Below are 18,325 nucleotides of genomic sequence, written 5' to 3'. Positions count from 1 at the left end.
ACTGGGCCACCATGCCGCCTCTGCAAATTCAGAACCTCAGCTTTGATGAAGGGTGGGGGACAAACACTACACCATTTCCCTCGCCCAACTGTCCAAAGAGCAAGGTTTTAAACAGATGTACCATTCCATTCATAAAAATATGAAGGGCGCCTGGGTGGCTCAGTCGATTGAGCATCCGACTCTTGGTTTCGGCTCAGGTCATCTCAGGATCATTAAGATCGAGGCCTGCATTGGGCTCCACGCTCAGCGCCGAGTTCGCTTGTCCCTATCCCTCTGCTCCCTGCCACCCCCCGCCATCTGCTTGCACGCACTCTCAAATACATAAGATCTTTAAATTGGAAAAAAAAAAAAAAAAGGATGAGTACATGAGACCTCAACCTTCCGCTTGCTCAGCAGCCACGGACCTCTAGGGTGGGAGCACCTCCACTCGAAACTTAAGCTCAGCACGCAAGTCACAGGTCTTTCCGACAGCACAGCCCCTACTGCAAGCCAATTCACGTAGTACCGTGGCAGTGCCACAGGACTGTGAACAATGACAACCCCCAAGTGCCAATTCCAAGGTTTTCTCAATTTTGTTTTGAATAAGGAAAATTTGGGAAGGAGCTCAGGACTGGCTGTTAATGGCCCCAAATCACCCTTTGTGGGGAAGTGAGGTTTTAGGTGGTATCTTTACTACGGTAGAATCAATTTGAAAAAAATGTTGGGAGGAAAGCTTGCACTGTCACAGCAACAGCACCTACACGCTGCCTCATGATTAATTATGGTAATTCGACGACGGCAGCAACTTATCACCAGGTTGTTGAGCAAATAGCCATTCCAATGAACATAGTTTAAACAAAAAAAAATCACAGAAACTTATTTCCTATAACACGAATAGTCTAAGGCTGAAGATTGAGTAAAAATTGGAACTTCAAGAGTAATTCTCATTGTAATTTATACTTCATGCAGACTATGGAAACCAATTTGTGAAGGTACAATTCCACTGATTTTATGCCAACTTAATGTCATTTTAAGATTTTTAAGTGGCCGAAATGAATGAGGTACTAGGATGCTTATCCTGAAAGGTTCCAGAACACATGTTGGTTAAAACAAAAAGATGGAATGATCTAGAATTCTTAGTCATTCACAACCTAATGTTTTTATAACGAGGTGACTGGTAACATAACACCCCCACTTCAGTCCCTCCTGTACAGCTCACAGGCCTGGAGAAGTTGCTGTTCCTATTCTGCTCACTGATCTATCCAAGGTTATCCCAACAGCACCTGGCACAACAGTACTCAGGGCCGCACGGAATGAAGCCAGGGTGAAGCCCTAAGCTCCGCTGGGGGATTAAAGGCTCGCCTGGGGACCACGGTTGGGGCTAAGAGTCCACTGTGGATACAGGTGAATTGCACGCACCTGCAGGCACATTCCTACTTTCAATTTCCCTTTTTTTTCCAGAATTTTGTCAGAGAGCGAGCGAGCGAGCACAGAAATATGGAACGCTTCACAAATCCGTGTGTCTTCCTCGCGCAGGGGCCATGGTCTTCTCTGCATCGTTCCAATTTTAGTGTATGTGCGGCCAAAGTGAGAGCTCACTTCACGGTGCCCCTCATGAGAACAGAACAAGGCCAGAATGGAACAGCCCCTCTGATTCAACGGTCTAGTCTGAACAGGGCAAGGATGTGCTGACCACCAGCCACGTGTACTGCTCTTCTCACCCAGCAGTTCCCTTTCTGGAAGCGCATGAATTTGCAAGAAACGTACAGCAGGACAAAAGCAGCAGCTCCTTGGCTGACACCCAACTCCCAAATGACAAGTATGTAAAGATAAAAATAAGTGATCACAAAGAAAACATACACTTACGCCCTACTTCTTGCTTCTAAAGAACTACAATTAAGGCCCTAAATTTGGCGCTCAAGAAACCATACCTTTTATACCTGCCAGAAATTACAAGACGGTAAATTTCATTAAATACAGTATGCTTTTTAAGTCTATTTTATTAGTCACTACTTACACCAAAAGACCTTGTCCCATTTTTTAAATTTAAATTTTATTAAGAAATATCATACATACAAAAGCACATAAACATACAGTTTAAAAAAGAAACCGCCCACCCAGCTTTAGCAACAAAGCATCGTCAGCAGTTCCTCTGAAGGCTGTTCCTTGCCCTCCACGGTCTCCTCTCCCTGCGATGCAAGAGGTAACACTGAACTCCAAGTTATCATTTTCTTGCTTTTCTTTCATTTACCATAGATTTAACAGCTTGATTTTGACCTTCACAGAAACGGAACCATAGTGGATGTATTCTTATGCAACTTGCTTTTCCAAGATTCATCCGTGTTCACACGTGTAGCTGTGGCTGACTTCCGTGCAATTCCACTGCGGGAATAGGCCACAGAATCTACCCAGTGGACTGAAGGACAGGTGGGGTTTTTCCAGTTTATTCTTGTTTTCCTTTTCTTCCTATTACAAACAACGCTGTTGTGACATTTTCACATCCATCTCCTGAAAACACGTGTTAAGAGTTTTTCTAGGGTATGTATCTAGGAGTGGAATAGCCACACAAGAAATTAGGGCACGGCCATTTATGCCAAACTACTTCCAAAGCTGTTGTTCCTAAACATTCTTAAATCTGTTGACAACTGAGCTACTTGGGAGGGCTGAGGAGAAGAAACAGATCAACTATGACTCTCAAACTGCATTTTCAAAGTAGGAAATTTAAAAATCTGATACAACAATGAAAAACACATTGACTTCTCCGCTTTGGTTTACTTGAAATGTATTTTTAAAAACTACATGTTAAAACTTAAAAGGGCGGTCTCCTACATCTCAATGTTTCTAAATATACGGAGTGAAAACAGCAAGATTCAAAACATATGGTGTACTTCATATATAAAAAAAGGTCTATACATATATGCTTACAGCCCCCACCACCCACCTCCCTCCAGAAAGAATAACTGTTAACAGTAGCTCCTGGAGAAGAAGAACCAGAGGGACAGGAAAAGGGAGAGAGATCACTTAACACTTCTACTGTTGTTTTTTGAACCACGTACAAGCATTACAATTGTAACATAAAATTCTTTAAAAGTAGTCCTTGGGGTTCTTTCATAAACTAAAAATCAGTCTGAACTCACACTTGAAAATCGTCCCTGAAAGAAGTCCCATCCCACAGATAATATACACAATAAATTCTCGAGTGTTTTCCTTTTGTTTCATGCACTTTAGAATAATGTTTAAAAATATTCACACAGCCCATCTAAAATGCATTTTTAAAAGCACGGAATGGATGCAAGCTCAAAAAACTCCCACCCTAAATTTTTCCGTTGTAACATCTCTAGAAACTTTAATCAGAAGGTGGCTAACAACCTGTATGTGGTCTAAGTGTTCTCAGACCCTGGAAACAGGGTGGTTTGTCTTCTGTGACACTAACTATATACTGGGGACACCAGACAGACTGCCTATGGTGGAATGTATAAGGCCAGGAGATAAATATCTAAGCTGAAATATGACTGGCTTATTATAACCTCAAGAAGGCAAGAAATGGGTCTTAATCCAAACTGAAAAATACAGCTGACCCTTGAACATGAATGTGAACTGCATGTGTCCACTCATACAGGGATTTTCTACAGCCGATTATTATAAATGTATTCTCTCTTCCTTATGATTTTAACACTTTTTCTCTAGCTTACTTTATTGTAAGCATGCAGTACATAATACATATACAACATACATGTTAACAATGTTATAGGTAAGGCTTCTGGTCAGCAGTAGGCTACTAGTACTTTTGGGGAAGTCAAGTATACATGGATTTGACTGAATGGGGGGGTGGGAGGATGGCTGGCACCCCTCACCTCCCTCATTGTTCCAGGGTCAACTGTAAATATACTGTTATCTGTTCGAAGGAAAAATGCCTTAACAAAACAGGAGGTGATGCTAGAGTCTTCCTACATGGCAGAGGGGAGGGTGCCAGAGCAGCAGACTCATTACTTGGTCCCCTTGAGACACACAATGGAAAGTAAGCTACCAGACCAGTACTACAGTTGAGGACTCCGGCCAATTAAACATTCATCCCATTTATTTTCATTAATGAACTTGTTTTAATTTCTTAACTTTTAGAAATACATGCTGAGATATTTACAGATTAAAGGTGTGTCTGAGACTTGCCTGAAAATGATAGGAGGCAGGGGATACATACACACATGCATATACACATATAAAATAAGACTGGCCATTGAGTCTTACTAGTGGTTGAGTTTTAATAGAGGCTAATTATACTGTTCTACTTTTATGTAGGTCTTAAGTTTTCCAAAATAAAACTCTGAAAAAATTTGATTCCTCTGAATCCATTCCAACCTTATCAAGTAATCTTCTGAGTAATAAAATCTGGTGCCCCTTAAAGGCTTTTCACACAGAAAATACACACTGACCATCTTGACAACTGTCTGGCCCTAAAGGCAGAAATGTGTATTTCTCACAGTAAATTCAATTAGCACACAGCCTCTATACTGGGTTCTTATGAATTTGCTAAAACTCATTTCCTCTTGAGCTGATTAAATTTTGGGTGTTGAGGGCAACCCAACTTGACCCCCAACTAAAACCAGACCTTAGTCATGGCCACACGAAGAGGCCAGGCGTCTCCCTCAAATCCTACAGAGCTTCAATCATGATGAACACATCTAAGTGTCCGCAGAATCACGAAGACGATGACGACTTCTCATGAACTCGTTTACTGTACCTCATTGAAATTAGTTACTAATTCGAGGTGAGGAAGAACAAATCTGGCATTTTAATTCCTTAATAAACTTAGTGCCTTAATACTTCAGCCAATTGTTTTCTGTTCTTCTTGATACCGAGTAACAGAATATGGCAAACTAGCACTTTAAGTCCTTTACTCTTGCAACCGCAATCTTGTCAAACTACACAAAGCCATGCTTGGCTGCCTGTGTGAGACTGATTCGCCATCTCATCCTAATCCTGACGAAGGCAGAGATAACCCTTCACCTCCCGCTGCGATCTCCTGGATCAGCTAGGAAGCCAGGAGCGCTCTGTGCTCCCAGTGTGATCTCACACCGAGCACCTCTGAGGTGGCAGCTTCATTACTTTCCAAAGCTCGGTGGAGGGTATTTTAGTACATTCTCTGACAGTTCACCACGCCCATTACACGGAATACAGTGGCCTAACAGTGAGGCACTGGACCGAGAGGCAGAGACCCAGGTTCCACAGGCTAGCTCGCTATCCACATGGAGCCATGTGACCTTGCATAAGTCATTTAACCCAATTACTTGGTTTCACTACCTATAAACGGACAGCAAGACTTGAAAACTATAAATCACAAAGAACTGCTATGACACATGTAGCTGGAGAGAACACTTTTACACAGTCGCCAAAGCTGCCTATAGATAGAAACATGCTGCCAAATTAGCTGTATGTGGGGGAAAAAATCACCTGCTTAAGCATCAGTTTTTGAAATAAATCATTATGTGTACTACACACCCCACACACAGAAATGAATACATTTGTAATCTGACAAGACCAGATTAAAAGAAATCTTGATACAGGATCTAAAACAAAGACCAAAAGCTAGTTAAAAGTTCCTGAACGCTCTTCTACATCATTCTCTCATAGCTAGAGGAGGATAGTGTCCATCAGAAGGATAGTCTGAATTTTCTACTACTAAAGGAATCTCTCAGGGGATGTAAAAATATATTCTAGTTCACTGTACATCTTTGCTATTAAAAGCAGAATTCAAATTTATTCATAACCACCCAAAATTGAAGCACCATTATTTAAACATTTAAACTGCGAAAATTCTATAAAAATTAGTCTTAAACAGAACAATCAGATAAAACTGTACACCAACACCTCTAGTAACAGTGCACCTCATATTTAAAACAAGGGACTAGTTCAGAGTCAATAGCTTTATTAGAAAAAGATTAATACTAAAACTTTTCAATGACAGAGACAATCAAATCTGTAACAGAAAGTCAGAGATACTTTATTTTCACTTCTAAATCCAAAGGCTAGGTATCGCAGAGTTGTAAAAATGGAATCCCACTTAGTCTGATTCACACAAATACTAACGTTTAACCTGTTTTCAAAGTCCAAGAATGAAAACTTGCAATTAAACACTGAGCAAGCCACATGTTTAGGTAATATTTCTTAAAAAGTCTTAAAGAAAAAAAATATGATACAGGACCTAAGTTTTCAGTGGCATATATATATATATATACTATCAACACACGTTCTGAAATCTGGTAAGGTCACATCAGTCCTGAATTAATTTTTAATAAAAAAACAAAAAAACAAAAACAAAACAAAACAAAACAAAAAACAACTAACTGAGCTTTATACTTTTTCTATGCCACTATAGTTTTCTTTCACCTCATTTTAATGTCGATCTTCACTTTATGTCGTTTTCAGTTTTCTTCCAAAAATCTTCGAACAGTAGTCCTACAATGCAAAATTTGGGGAAAAATGATAATTAGACAACATGTAAAAGGCAAATTTTTATGACTAAGTGTTGGCCCAGTCACTAACTGCTAATTAATATATGTACATGGAATGTTTGTATTCTTCTTAATTCTCAAGCATCAGTGTGGACTTAAAGCCTTGTGCCTGTGTATGCTTGCCTATGTGTGAATGGCTCACACACGGACACTATACTGCTGTCCTAGAAGAAGAAAGCCATTGACAAAACCAACTAATCGGTACTCCCTTTCATTTATTTATTTTATCCCAAGCCACTAGCCCAAAGAATGAATAGTTTATAGGTTTTAAGAACTCTTATAAAACCTAACTTTTAATAGTTCTTTAAAAACCCAAATTCATTCTATACGATTCATTGGTTCTTTCGTGTTTCAGAGATGGAAGGTGTCTATCCTCGCTACTCACTGCTGCTTTAAACGTTATCAGCCAGTGACTACTCCTACGTGCCTATGGCTGACTGCAAACGCTCCTACACCGTAGGAAATATTAAACACATACCTCTTAAAGACTTGAGAATTGCATTGAATGTAACAAGGCGAATAATATGAAGTGTTTATTGTATTTAAAATTCTTTAAAGATATCTAATTCTGGGCACCACTGCATCCCTACATACAGTTGAAAAAAAATTCCATTCTGTTAACATTTGATTTAAAAGTTTTCACGCAATACACAAAAAACCCCTCTGTGCTTCTTGTAAAGAACAAAAAAGATACACAACAGTTAAGCGTAAAGATCACAGGCAATAGCATTCAAACATGGATGTGGGTAGAGAAAGGAGTACCTGGCATGAGTACCTGCTTAGTTTGACTGAATCCTTGATTTTTAATTTGGCTTTTCATGGGCCGCTCACAACACCAACGCTGTGTGAGGTATGGTAGTCAGCTGCAATAATTCATAAACCCTACACTTCCATCAATCCAATGCTACTGGCTCTCGAGTTACAGAACAAACTGCATTAGAATGCAAGGCAATAAAGCAAAAAACTAGAAACATCCTTGACAAAGAAATACTAGCAGTTTAATTAAAACAAAGTAGTCCAACATGTGCCTCAGAAATATTTAAGTTTTTAAAGCATATGTCTCTGCCAATGTACCAACACAAGATGGACTTAATACCAAAAAGAAAAAAAAAAAACAGTTCAACCTTTTTATTAAAAAAAAGAAAAAAAAAAAAGAAATGACAGCAAAATCCCTAAAAAAAAGGATAATTAACTTTTCAATGGCGACTATATTACAAACGTGGGCAATAATTTCCAAAGAGGCACACTAATGGGGGCACGAGTCTGCTACAAAATAGCTGAGACAAAACAATGTACCTCAAAATGTTTTGCAGGACTACACTGTCTTTTCCTTCAGAAGATGCTTTTGTAAGTCTTCTTACTCGGCTTAGCTCCATCTTCATCTGTGCATACTTACGCTGCACTGTCAAACAGTAACAAAAAGCCCTAATCAAAGTGAGAAACAATACACTTACCTCTGTCTGATCTGAGGTCTTATCAGATCAGTTTTAATTGGACTGAGTGTCACCTTCAGATTTAATGTCTTCACTGGTCCCATTGACCTCATTCTTAGTATCACTTTCCTTTGATTCAGTGTTTGTGTCTTCACTCTGTTTTTCTCGACTACTGGACTTCACACTACTTTTTTTATCATCAGATCCCCTCTTTTCTGCCATAAAAGAAGACATTGATCGTGGATTTTAAAGTAAAATACAATACATACATGGCATTTTGAAAAGTGAAACAATTGAGAGATGAAAAGACAATTATTTCCCACAGAGTGTGAGTAACATAGTTTGGTGAATCTTATTAAAGGGATAAAATCTGTAAGTTATGAAGGAGGGAGAGGGCCGTACAGGGAATTAAGAGAAAGCAAAAGGTAAAACAGTAGGCAAATTCTCTCCAACTGGTGAGAAGCTACTAAGAACGGGCAACTCCAAATCCCTGCAAGATCTAAGATTTAAGTTTCATTTCGGGTATGGAATATCAAAAAGCAATGGAAAAGGTATGAAGATAGTACACAAAAACTGTGTTCACATGAAGTAAATTACAAAGGTAAAAAGTAAAAACAGTAACTACAAAAGGTGAAAAAAGCTGAACACTTAATAGGCATGTTTCTCCAACTATAGATTTTTTAATGCAAAAGATTACTTACATATGTACATATTTGAATACCTAAGAGGTGCAAGCCCAATAAAAGAAAGTAGATCTCAGACCTCAATCCAAGTACTGAACTTTGGTGCTTTGCTAAGAAAAGTAATATATACGCCATCTCAGAGTTGTTTTTCCAAAAGGAGAAAATTAAAATTCAACTCAACTGCGAATAAAGAATGGAAAAAGTAAATCTCAACTTTTTCTCCTACTGTTTTCCCTGAAATGGTAAACCTCAGACTAGGGGTAAAAAGTGGTACATGGATTAAGTATATTCCAGCTTTTTTAGTTCCAAGTATTGCCTAACAAAAGAGTTCTACAGAAAATGTTAATGCAAACCACAAACTTTGTGGAAAAATTATTTTTCCCCATAAAACTATGTTAAGAATAGCTGGTCTAGCAGAGTAGTTCATAAGACAGAAAGACGATTTAAGAGAAGCACAACCCTCTACAGATCCTGGACAAAGTTGTTAAGACACAACAGCAAGCAACTGGGAGAGGGATGGTAATGAAAACAAAATATGGCAGGGGCAGGGGCACTCATTCAAGAATGGGAGAACTGAAGATCGTATGTGAAGGAGTGTATTCAGTCCGTAAGACTTGCAAAAAGCATACGAAGCACTGTCCAAATAGCTGACTGCAGGACTTGCTCCATGTCTGTCCGTCGACTTACGAGAACTGTGCCAGTACAGTGTGCTCTAACTGACCTTGTGGGAAAGTCCTCCCTTTGTGTCTTATGGGCTTCTCCGGTGCACAGGTAGCTTCAATGAAGAAGAGTCGTCTTGTTGCCCCGTAGAGGACTAGTAGTCAGTCCAATAATCTTATCTTCTGCCCTATGTAGATATGGTAGATCTTAATAGTCCTAAGGACATCCACAAAGTGTAGTGGATTTCAGGGCTATGGATTAAAAAAGGAAACTCTCTTGACAAAGAGAGAACCCTAAATTGGCTGGTGTTAAGAAATACAGGTCTGTGGAAGAAACCACTTTTTGCTGTGGAGTTGAAGTGCTTCCATCGCAGCACCTGGAGCAGTGAACTCTGCTTACTCGTGCCATTATCAAGTGCTGTTCCTGCTCAGAGTTCAGGCCTTCAGTCATCTATATACCTAGGAGTGCCTGAACGGCTACACGGCATTTTCAAAAGCCAGTAAATCGTATCACTTCTAAAAGAGATCCCCAAGTTTAAGACAAATCTATAATGCATTCCCCATCTTTCAAGGTGTCCTCATGCAGAGCTTTCTCTGAATCACATCTTCTCTCCTTCCTCCATACCTCACCAGGAAAATCTCGTTTGTCCATAATCCAAACACAACGCAGCTTATTTACTTAAGCAAAAGTTTTACTAAATTTTATGACGTCATTATCACAATTAGGATTTTTTATAGCTAAGCAATTCAGGACATCTTTCTGCTCTACCCAGAAATTACACAAGCATGTCTTGTTTTTAGTCAGGCCACTGCTCATTGTTGAGCCCAGTTATGATGGCCAGCTAGCTTTTGTCCCCAAGAACCAATTCAACTATTTTACGTGCCGTGAAGTATGATATAGCAAAGAACTTTAATTCTCAAAGAGAAGTGATTAATTTGATCTCTGACATCCATTATTTGGCTCTTGAGACTGGCCCCGTCACCCGAAAGATGCACTACATAAAAAAAGTCTTGCAAAAAACAGGTGAAACTCTAAAACTAATGTAAAATCAGGTAATAATCCTTTGTAAACTGCCTGTTGAATCACGGAAGTAATTTCTAAACTTAAAGCCTGTGACAGTAAATTTAAAAAACTGCCCTTGTTTCCTACTTTTTAACATTTGCTCCATGTTGTAGGAAAAAACCCAATATATGTAAATATTTTTTGAAAGAAAAGGTACACCTATGTGAGGAAAAATGAAAGTGTAAGACCAAAAAAATACGTCCACTGTTTGCACTGCTAGTTCTCTAACTCAGTCTAACAAAAACCCGCGTCTGGCCCCCAAAAAACTCACAAATACCATAGAATAGTTCCATAGGGGCGCCTGGGTGGCACAGCGGTTAAGCGTCTGCCTTTGGCTCAGGGCGTGATCCCGGCGTTACGGGATCAAGCCCCACATCAGGCTCCTCTGCTGGGAGCCTGCTTCTTCCTCTCCCACTCCCCCTGCTTGTGTTCCCTCTCTCGCTGGCTATCTCTATCTCTGTCAAATAAATAAAATCTTTAAAAAAAAAAAAAAAGTTCCATAAAAGAAAATAAGAAATGAGTGTCACATGAAAGTCCAGTTTAATAAACGCGAACACAGCAGCACGTATGTCGGGTAGTCAGACATGGACACAGACAGGCAGAACAGGACGGGACACGCAGAGCCAAGAGAAACCCAAATCAGCCCTTGCTCTCATTTCTAAAAACCATGCTAAGCAGAACGGCCCAGTCAATATAAAATGAAAGATGTTCGAAGAATCTAAAGAAAATACAGAAAGGAGACCCTGATGATTTAAAAGAATTATCTTTCAGTAAAGACTAAACTAAAAGATGAGAATATCCATGTGAAAACATGCCAAAGACAAAATGAAAAAGTCCATTAATAGTGCAGTGAACAGTGCATTCCAGCCACTGGAATGCCACCCAAAACCAAAGGGGAAGTACAAAGGAAAGAGTATGTTGTTTCAATAGAAAACATGGTTAAGACATGAGTAAAGGATTCAACTTCCGCAAACTCAGAGTTAATTATGCAGGTAAATGAAGGCTGCACATGAGGACCAATGCAACACAGCACACTCACTCTGCAAGACACACTATGGAACACGCAGCAGATAAAAAAAGTGTTGCCAATAAACAAGTTAATAAATTCTACAGCCTAATAACCCTGAAAGGTAATGCAATACTTGGAAGAATCAAGACGATAAACCCTCAGGTGAACAACTGAAGAATGTGGTTTTAACATGTTCTAAGAGAACACCAGGTCAACTGTCATTCTCACAAATCAGAGCAGGAAAGGGGAAAATACTGCCCATCTCCTACTGAATGGTGTTTGCAGGAAGTAAAAAAGACAGCTTGAAATGGAACTCTGCCTATGTCCAAAGAAATGTGAGGGGGGGGGAAGAGTGTGAAAATAGTCTCCTATTAATCAGTTAAATTCTCACATAAACTAACCTTTCTCCTTGGATTTTCTATCTTGTTCTCTGTCCCGACTTTTGCTCCTGTGCTTATAGGACTTTCGATCCCGGCTTTTTGATCTTCTTCGATCCCGACTACGAGATCTATGCTTTCTTTCTGATCTATCATGGCTTCTGCTTCTTCGTCGATCTCTACTTCTTCACATTGAAAACAAAAGGAAAGCAACTTCAGCTGACATTACAATGAGAAAAAACCTTGCAAAAATTAAACACTGTTCAATAATTAACAAGATTAAGTAAAAACCCTTTAAAAGGCAAATGACTAGAATCCACAACTCATACATATCTACAGCAGAAATCTTAAGAACTGAACATTACTAAAAATCTAACTTCAATTTTTCAAACAGTGCTAAGATAGTCATCATCATGGCTTTTTTTGACAGGATGAGCGAGCACACGGGCTTGGGGGGGGGGGGTCTTAAGCAGGCTCCACGTCCAGCACAGAACCCAATGCAAGATCAGAGTTCTCATGACCCTGAGATCATGACCTGAGCTGAAATCAAGATTCAGACGCTCAAGCGACTGAGCCATCCAGGTGCCCCTATCATCATGCTCTTTAAGACTCCTCCTCAATCCCACCACTAAAACAGTAAAGCTGATTTCATTTTTCATACTTTAAAAGAATTAGTTACGAAACACTTTAGTTCTTATATTCTGCGTGATGTCATCCAAAACAAGTAGGTAATTTTCAAAATAACTTATAATTTAAATGTCTTCTTAGAATCAGTGCGAAGAGATGCACTTAAAGAGACCATCTGGTCCCACGGACTTCCTAAGAAGAGTGCATCAAACCTCCTCGGGCTGGTGGGAAATAGCAAAGAAGTTGCCTTGAAGATGGACTGGCTTACTGATTCTACTCTCATAATCCATCCTAGTGCTTGACAATACTTAGGAGCTTCCCAAGGACCAAGGAAATAACACCAGCAATTGCATACCGCACCCTCGCTACGTGCCAGGCACTGTCTCATGTGCTCTATGTACCTGCTTCGCCTTCTTTCTCTACTTCGTGATCTCTTGTGGTCCCGAGACCTGCTGCATCTTCGGTCTGAAGTTCGGCTTGAATGCCGACTTCGTGAACGACTTCTCTTTCTTCTTTCTCTGTCCCTAGCCCTTTCTTTCTCTCTTTCTTCCTCTTCTCTCCGTCTTTTCCTTTCTCTCTCTTCTCTTTCTCTCTCCCGTTCTTTTTCTCTTTCTTCCCGTTCTTGCTTCTCCTTTTTTAAACGCTCATCACGATCAGGTTCTTCAGTTCTTTTTCTTAACTTTTCCTAAAAGAAAGCAAGTATGATTTTTATACAAGTATACCCTTAAAGACACTATGAAACAATGGGAAAATACAAAGCATGTGGAGATCAACGTATGGAAGTCCTCAGGGACAGTCTTTCTCCCAAATTCCTAGCACAAAAGAGTCAAGAAAATAAAGCCCTCTGATAATCTGATGAATAGCAAAATTTTATGGGGATTATCACAGTTTCAAATAACACATGAAGCAAAATATCAACAAGAGGCTTACATCTCTATGTGATCAACTTTTAGCCATACTAGAGTATTAGCTGTGGCTAAAGTGCATACTTGAAAGCAGCTTACTTTTAATTCTTCTACAGTAGCTTTAATCTTGGCATAGCCCATGTGCTGCTTTCCCATCAAATGGTCATCTACCCGGGACTGGGCATCTCCTACTATCAAAAAGGCTCCACACACTTCACAAACTTCCATTTGTTTTTCTTGGGCAGCAAAACTTTCAATCGTCTGAAATGATAAATCAGTTATTGTAAGAGTATTTGAGGAAGACAAAAGAAACAAAATCCAAAAAAGCACTTACAACTGAGAGTAGTTTTCAAATTTTGTGTATTTCTCCAAAGCCCTAATACTGAGCAGCAACTGGTCAACTTTTAGAGCAGGGAAGCAAGGCAACAGCAGGCAACTTTCCAAACCACAAGGAAGTGCTGAGACCCCACCACTCAACTACAGCCAATGAACTGCCCACACCATCTTGGAAAATGTTAACAAAGCTACCTGTTCTAGCCCGAACTCATTTCTTAAGTTTCAACAGGCTAAAGGTGTGGCCTCCATATTAAAAATATTTTTCAAGGGGCGCCTGGCTAGCCAAGTCAGTAGAGCATGTGACTCTTGATCTCGGGTTTTGAGGTCAAGCCTACAATGGGCATAGAGCTTACTTCAAAAAAAAATTTTAACCCTAAAATGTTTAGGGAACTGAACTTACTGAGCAAAATCTGTACATATTCTATTGAATATTTGGGAACCAGTGGCGAATTACAGTCTACCATCAATATCCAAAACATCTATCACATTCTCTAATTAATACAAAAAAGTAGAAGGGTATACCAATTTTGAGCTAAGGTAAGTATGTATGGGGTAATTTATCATAACAAAGTTAAGGGGGCGCCTGGATGGCTCAGTCAGTCATGTCCAACTTTTGATGTCCGTGGTCTCAGGATCATGGGATCGAGCCCTGAGTCAGGCTTCCCACTCTCCGGGGAGTCTGCTTCTCTCCCTCTTTCCCCACTTTCATCATGTTCTCTCTCTAAAAAGAAATAAATCTAGGGGACCTGGGTGGCTCAGTCAGTTAAGCGTCTGCCTTCAGCTCAGGTCATTATCTCAGGGTCCTGGGATCAAGCCCCATATTGAGCTCTCTGCTCAGCAGTCTGCTTCTCCCTCTCCCTCTGCTCCTACCCCCACTCGTGCTCTCTCTCTCTCAAATAAAATCTTTTTTAAAAAAATTAATAAATAAATCTTTAAAAAAAACACGTAAAGAAAAAAGTAAAACCCAGGCCCTAATGAATAGTCATGATCTAAGGCATGGGTTGACATGCAGCAGCTAGAAGCTTGCTTTGGTAAATAAAGTTTAACTGGAACACAGCCACATCCATTTGTTTATGCATTATCCAAAGACACTTTCATAATGCAAAGGCAGAGCTTGGTAGCTGCCAGGGGCCTCGTGGACTACAAACCGTAAGTATTTACTGTGTACTCTTTAAGATACAGTCTGCCGACTTTTCATTTAGGACATCAGAAAACAAACAGATTCTCAAATAGGAATAGGTCCTAATAATTCACAGTGAACAGCCTGGATAAATCAAAATGAGGTTGCTACTCACCGAGGTTGTAGACCTAAGCAATTCTCTCTCTTCTTTTAACTGTTCAACTAATTTCATCATTCCCTGGGCTTCTTCTACTTTTCCTTCAGATCCTAATTCTTCAATCTAAGCAAGATTTTAAAAAAGAAAGAAAGAAAGAAAGAAACACAAAAAAACCCACAAAGCAGTCAAGACTCCTTTCTAACCAAACTATCCAAGTATTCTTCTGTTTTTTCCCAAGCTTCATTAGCATTTTCATGGTTTGGGGTCTTTTGTTTGGTTTTGTTTACTGAAGGTGCTTTGGGTTAAATTTACCCTTTTGATTTTTTTACAGCATTAATGAAGTGTATTTGACATGCAATAAACTGCATATTTTTAAGGTGCACAATCTGATGTTTTGACAACCATGAAACCAACACCTTCATCTACAGAACAAACATCCATCACCCCAAATATCCTTTGTAGTACCTCCTCCCCGAGCAACCACTGATCTGTCACTATAGAGCAGTTTGCATTTTCCAGAATTGTATATAAATGGAATTACGTACTTATTTCTTTTTTTAGTGTGGCTTCTTTCACTCAGCCTAATTACCTTAAGATTCACCCCCCGTGTTACGTGCAGTTGATACACTGAACTACCGAGCAGTAGCCTACAGCACGGCTGCATCACAGCATTTATCCACCCCCTACCAACAGACGTATGCACTGGTTCCAGTTTCAGGACTTTGCCAATTATGAACAAAGCTGCTGTGAACACTGGTAATGCAACTCTGTAAACATACACTTTGTTCCTCTTGGGTCAGTATCTAGGACTGGAATGACTCATGGTGGATCTTTTTTAACTTTTTAAGAAACACGATTTTCCAAAGTGCTTATACCGTTTTCCACCCCACCAGCAGTGTAGCAGTGTAGGACAGTAACAGTTTGCCCACATCTCCATTAACACTCGGTATGGTCTTTCTCTTCTAGCCACTCTGACAGATGTACACTAAGTACCTCCCTAACGACTAAGGCCTCTGAGCACCTTTACATGTATGTATCTGCCACCCTTTTACCTTCTTGGGTTCAATGTCTATCCCAAATATTTTGTTACTCATGTACACAATTCTTACCTGCTGTAGGAGTACATCAATTTTATCTGTTAGAACCTGAATTTTTTCTTCATTTTTGCCTGTTGGGCCAGCTGCCTATTGAAGAGATAATAAAACGTATTACCAATAAGAAACAAATATTCAAGCTTTCACATACCATACAGATTTGTATTAAATAGTTAAAATGTTGTGTCACAGGGATAGTAACTCAATTACCTTCATTTTCTGCAACTCAATTATGTATTTTGTCAGTTACTCATAACTAGGAGAAAAATCTTAAAGAGTAGCAAAATGAACATTACTAATAAAGACTGAAAAAAAAGAATGCCTTTTAAGTTTATGTCATTCTAGACCACCACAAATTAATGGACTTGACCACAAGTTTCAATACTAGGGAGGTCTCTGGGTCTCTAGAGAACAAGGACACTTTTTACAAAGACTACAAATTAATTTCACACTCACCCCAGAGGACTGCTGGTTTTGAGATAATGCCAAGCGAGCATGCCCTCGTCTAATTCTACGCTCTACTTCTGCAAGTAAGCTCTGTAGGTATCGCAGAAAATCTCTCTCGTAGCCGACCTTCATAAAACGAGAACTCTTCTCATACCTGGTTAAGAATAAAAATTAATAAGCATTACTTTCTTTCCAAATCTTTATCCATTACAACTCACATATTCTATCTTAACTAATCTTATAGACTATTGCTCCGAAGAGTAAACCGGGTATGTAAGAAGTCAATTTCTAGTCTCTCATCCTGATAAAGGGAAGACAAGTACTTAGCATTATGTTTGGTTAGGAGCACAGACTTCACAGTAAGGCAAAGCTAGGTGCTTGAACACCAGCTCTATCATAATACTGATCTGTGACCCTGGCCCCAGGGTAAGTCTCATTTATAAAATCAGGACTGTTAAAAACAAACATGATACAAGAAAAAGGCTTAGGATACAGTAGTACTTACGCATGTAATATGCACTCACATGGTGGCTAATTATCATTTTTGAAGCTATGACTTTCTACCATCCCACCTCATGAATAGTACCCGGCAAGACATTCATTTTATACTAATTCCAATTACTTCTTCAATTCTTGTCCCCTTTAAACCAAAGAATGACCGAGCAGGGGGAAATGACCAAAAAAGATAGCTTACTGTTTTCGAAGGTTTTCATCATGAATTTTTTCACATGGACCTGAAAAAAAAAAAAAAGATGAGAAATATGAATGTGTAAATTACTGGTGATGTTAACAACCTTTTCTCTTGCCAAAACTAAAGGAAGTTCTTTAAAAAAAAAAAAAGGAAAACAAGACCCATCTTATCACAGAATAGTCTGTACACACCTAAATTGAGCCTAATGAATCACAAAGTTATGTGCCCAAGTAAACACATGAAAACTGTTCTCCTTCATCTTCAAGATCAGTATAATACAGAGCAACTATATGGTAAGAAAAGAGAAGAAAACAGAGGGAGTTGGAGGAAAGAGAAATTGTACCCACTGCCACCCCAGAAAACTGTGATGAGGGTGAACCACTGGTCTACCACTCATCTTTTACTCATTTGTGGCATCTGTAAACCAGGCCAAATAGTACAAGAATGGTCAAGTCCTACTCCTTCCTACCTCCGGAAGGCAACCAATTTCAACCATGTCACCTACGCCTTCTGGAATTCATTTCCATGTTTCTAAATTATTTTGCTTTTTCTTGGTTTACCTTAGACATCAAATTTTTAGGTAAAAAAATTTTTAGTTGTTAAACAAACACTGTTTATATTTTGACTATGCAAGTACTATTACCTGCTGAGCCAAACAAGGGGCATTATGATGACTTAGGATATACTTCACATTTCTGCTGGAATTCTTTTCATTTACTTAAGATTTCTGTATTTCTGAACTCTTCTCACTTTAAGTCAGCTACAGAAATTCTCTCAAGATTCCAAATCTCTCAGATCATCAGCTTCCGTTTTGCCCCTGAGCTTTCTGTTCTGCTTCAATCTGGGCTGCTCACAAGTAACAGCCGCCATCCTGAGAGGTTCCTTTTCTGGTCTGCAGTGGATGCAGTTTACTGGATCTCTTGTTTTTCTCCTTGGTTTTATACCCATGTGTTGGTGGAGTTTCCAGAGAAAAGAACCATGGGAGATAAATTTGTTGAGATCTTGCATGTTTGAAAATGTCTTTTTTTCACGCTCATACCTTGAAGTTTAGCTATGTAGCTAACCTAGGAAAAATATTTTTTCACTCAGAATCCTGAGAGTGTTTCTCCAAAGTCTTCAAGCTTCTGGTGTTGTTACTGACAAATCTGAGGCCATTCTGATTCATAATCCTGTGTGCCCCCACCCCATTCCCATCATTCTGAAATTTCAGTGTTGCGCCTCTGAATGGATTTTTTT

The 18,325-nt window shown here is 39.4% G+C and overlaps 1 protein-coding gene and 1 non-coding gene across 6 annotated transcripts in view; both read right to left on the bottom strand.

The window, feature by feature from the left end:
• Positions 1-1,470: 1,470 nt before the first annotated feature.
• LOC113265702 (U6 spliceosomal RNA) lies at positions 1,471-1,576 on the bottom strand. The gene has a single exon (XR_003320110.1). It is a non-coding gene; the product is annotated as a U6 spliceosomal RNA (small nuclear RNA).
• Positions 1,577-1,961: 385 nt separating this feature from the next.
• The window catches only part of LUC7L3 (LUC7 like 3 pre-mRNA splicing factor), a 30,743-nt gene continuing 14,379 nt past the window's right edge, over positions 1,962-18,325 (bottom strand). Inside the window, exons 3-12 of one of the 5 annotated variants that reach the window (XR_003320095.4) lie at positions 17,093-17,132; positions 16,408-16,552; positions 15,967-16,041; positions 14,876-14,980; positions 13,344-13,505; positions 12,741-13,024; positions 11,737-11,897; positions 7,943-8,136; positions 6,364-6,432; positions 1,962-2,525 (exon numbers count right to left, since the gene is read on the bottom strand). Coding sequence is in view for 3 of the 5 variants with exons in the window: in XM_026513159.4 (XP_026368944.1) it covers positions 7,976-8,136; positions 11,737-11,897; positions 12,741-13,024; positions 13,344-13,505; positions 14,876-14,980; positions 15,967-16,041; positions 16,408-16,552; positions 17,093-17,132 (1,133 nt within the window). In the remaining 2 variants the exon portion in view is untranslated. Of the gene's footprint in view, positions 2,526-5,954; positions 8,137-8,157; positions 9,452-11,736; positions 11,898-12,740; positions 13,025-13,343; positions 13,506-14,875; positions 14,981-15,966; positions 16,042-16,407; positions 16,553-17,092; positions 17,133-18,325 lie in introns of those variants that run through there. The other 4 variants (XR_007191085.2, XM_026513159.4, XM_057317718.1 and 1 more) reach the window with 4 other exon arrangements.

The sequence above is a fragment of the Ursus arctos genome, unplaced genomic scaffold (assembly GCF_023065955.2).
Source record: "Ursus arctos isolate Adak ecotype North America unplaced genomic scaffold, UrsArc2.0 scaffold_24, whole genome shotgun sequence".
Taxonomy (NCBI): domain Eukaryota; kingdom Metazoa; phylum Chordata; class Mammalia; order Carnivora; family Ursidae; genus Ursus; species Ursus arctos.
This window is presented reverse-complemented; position numbering and strand designations above follow the sequence as displayed.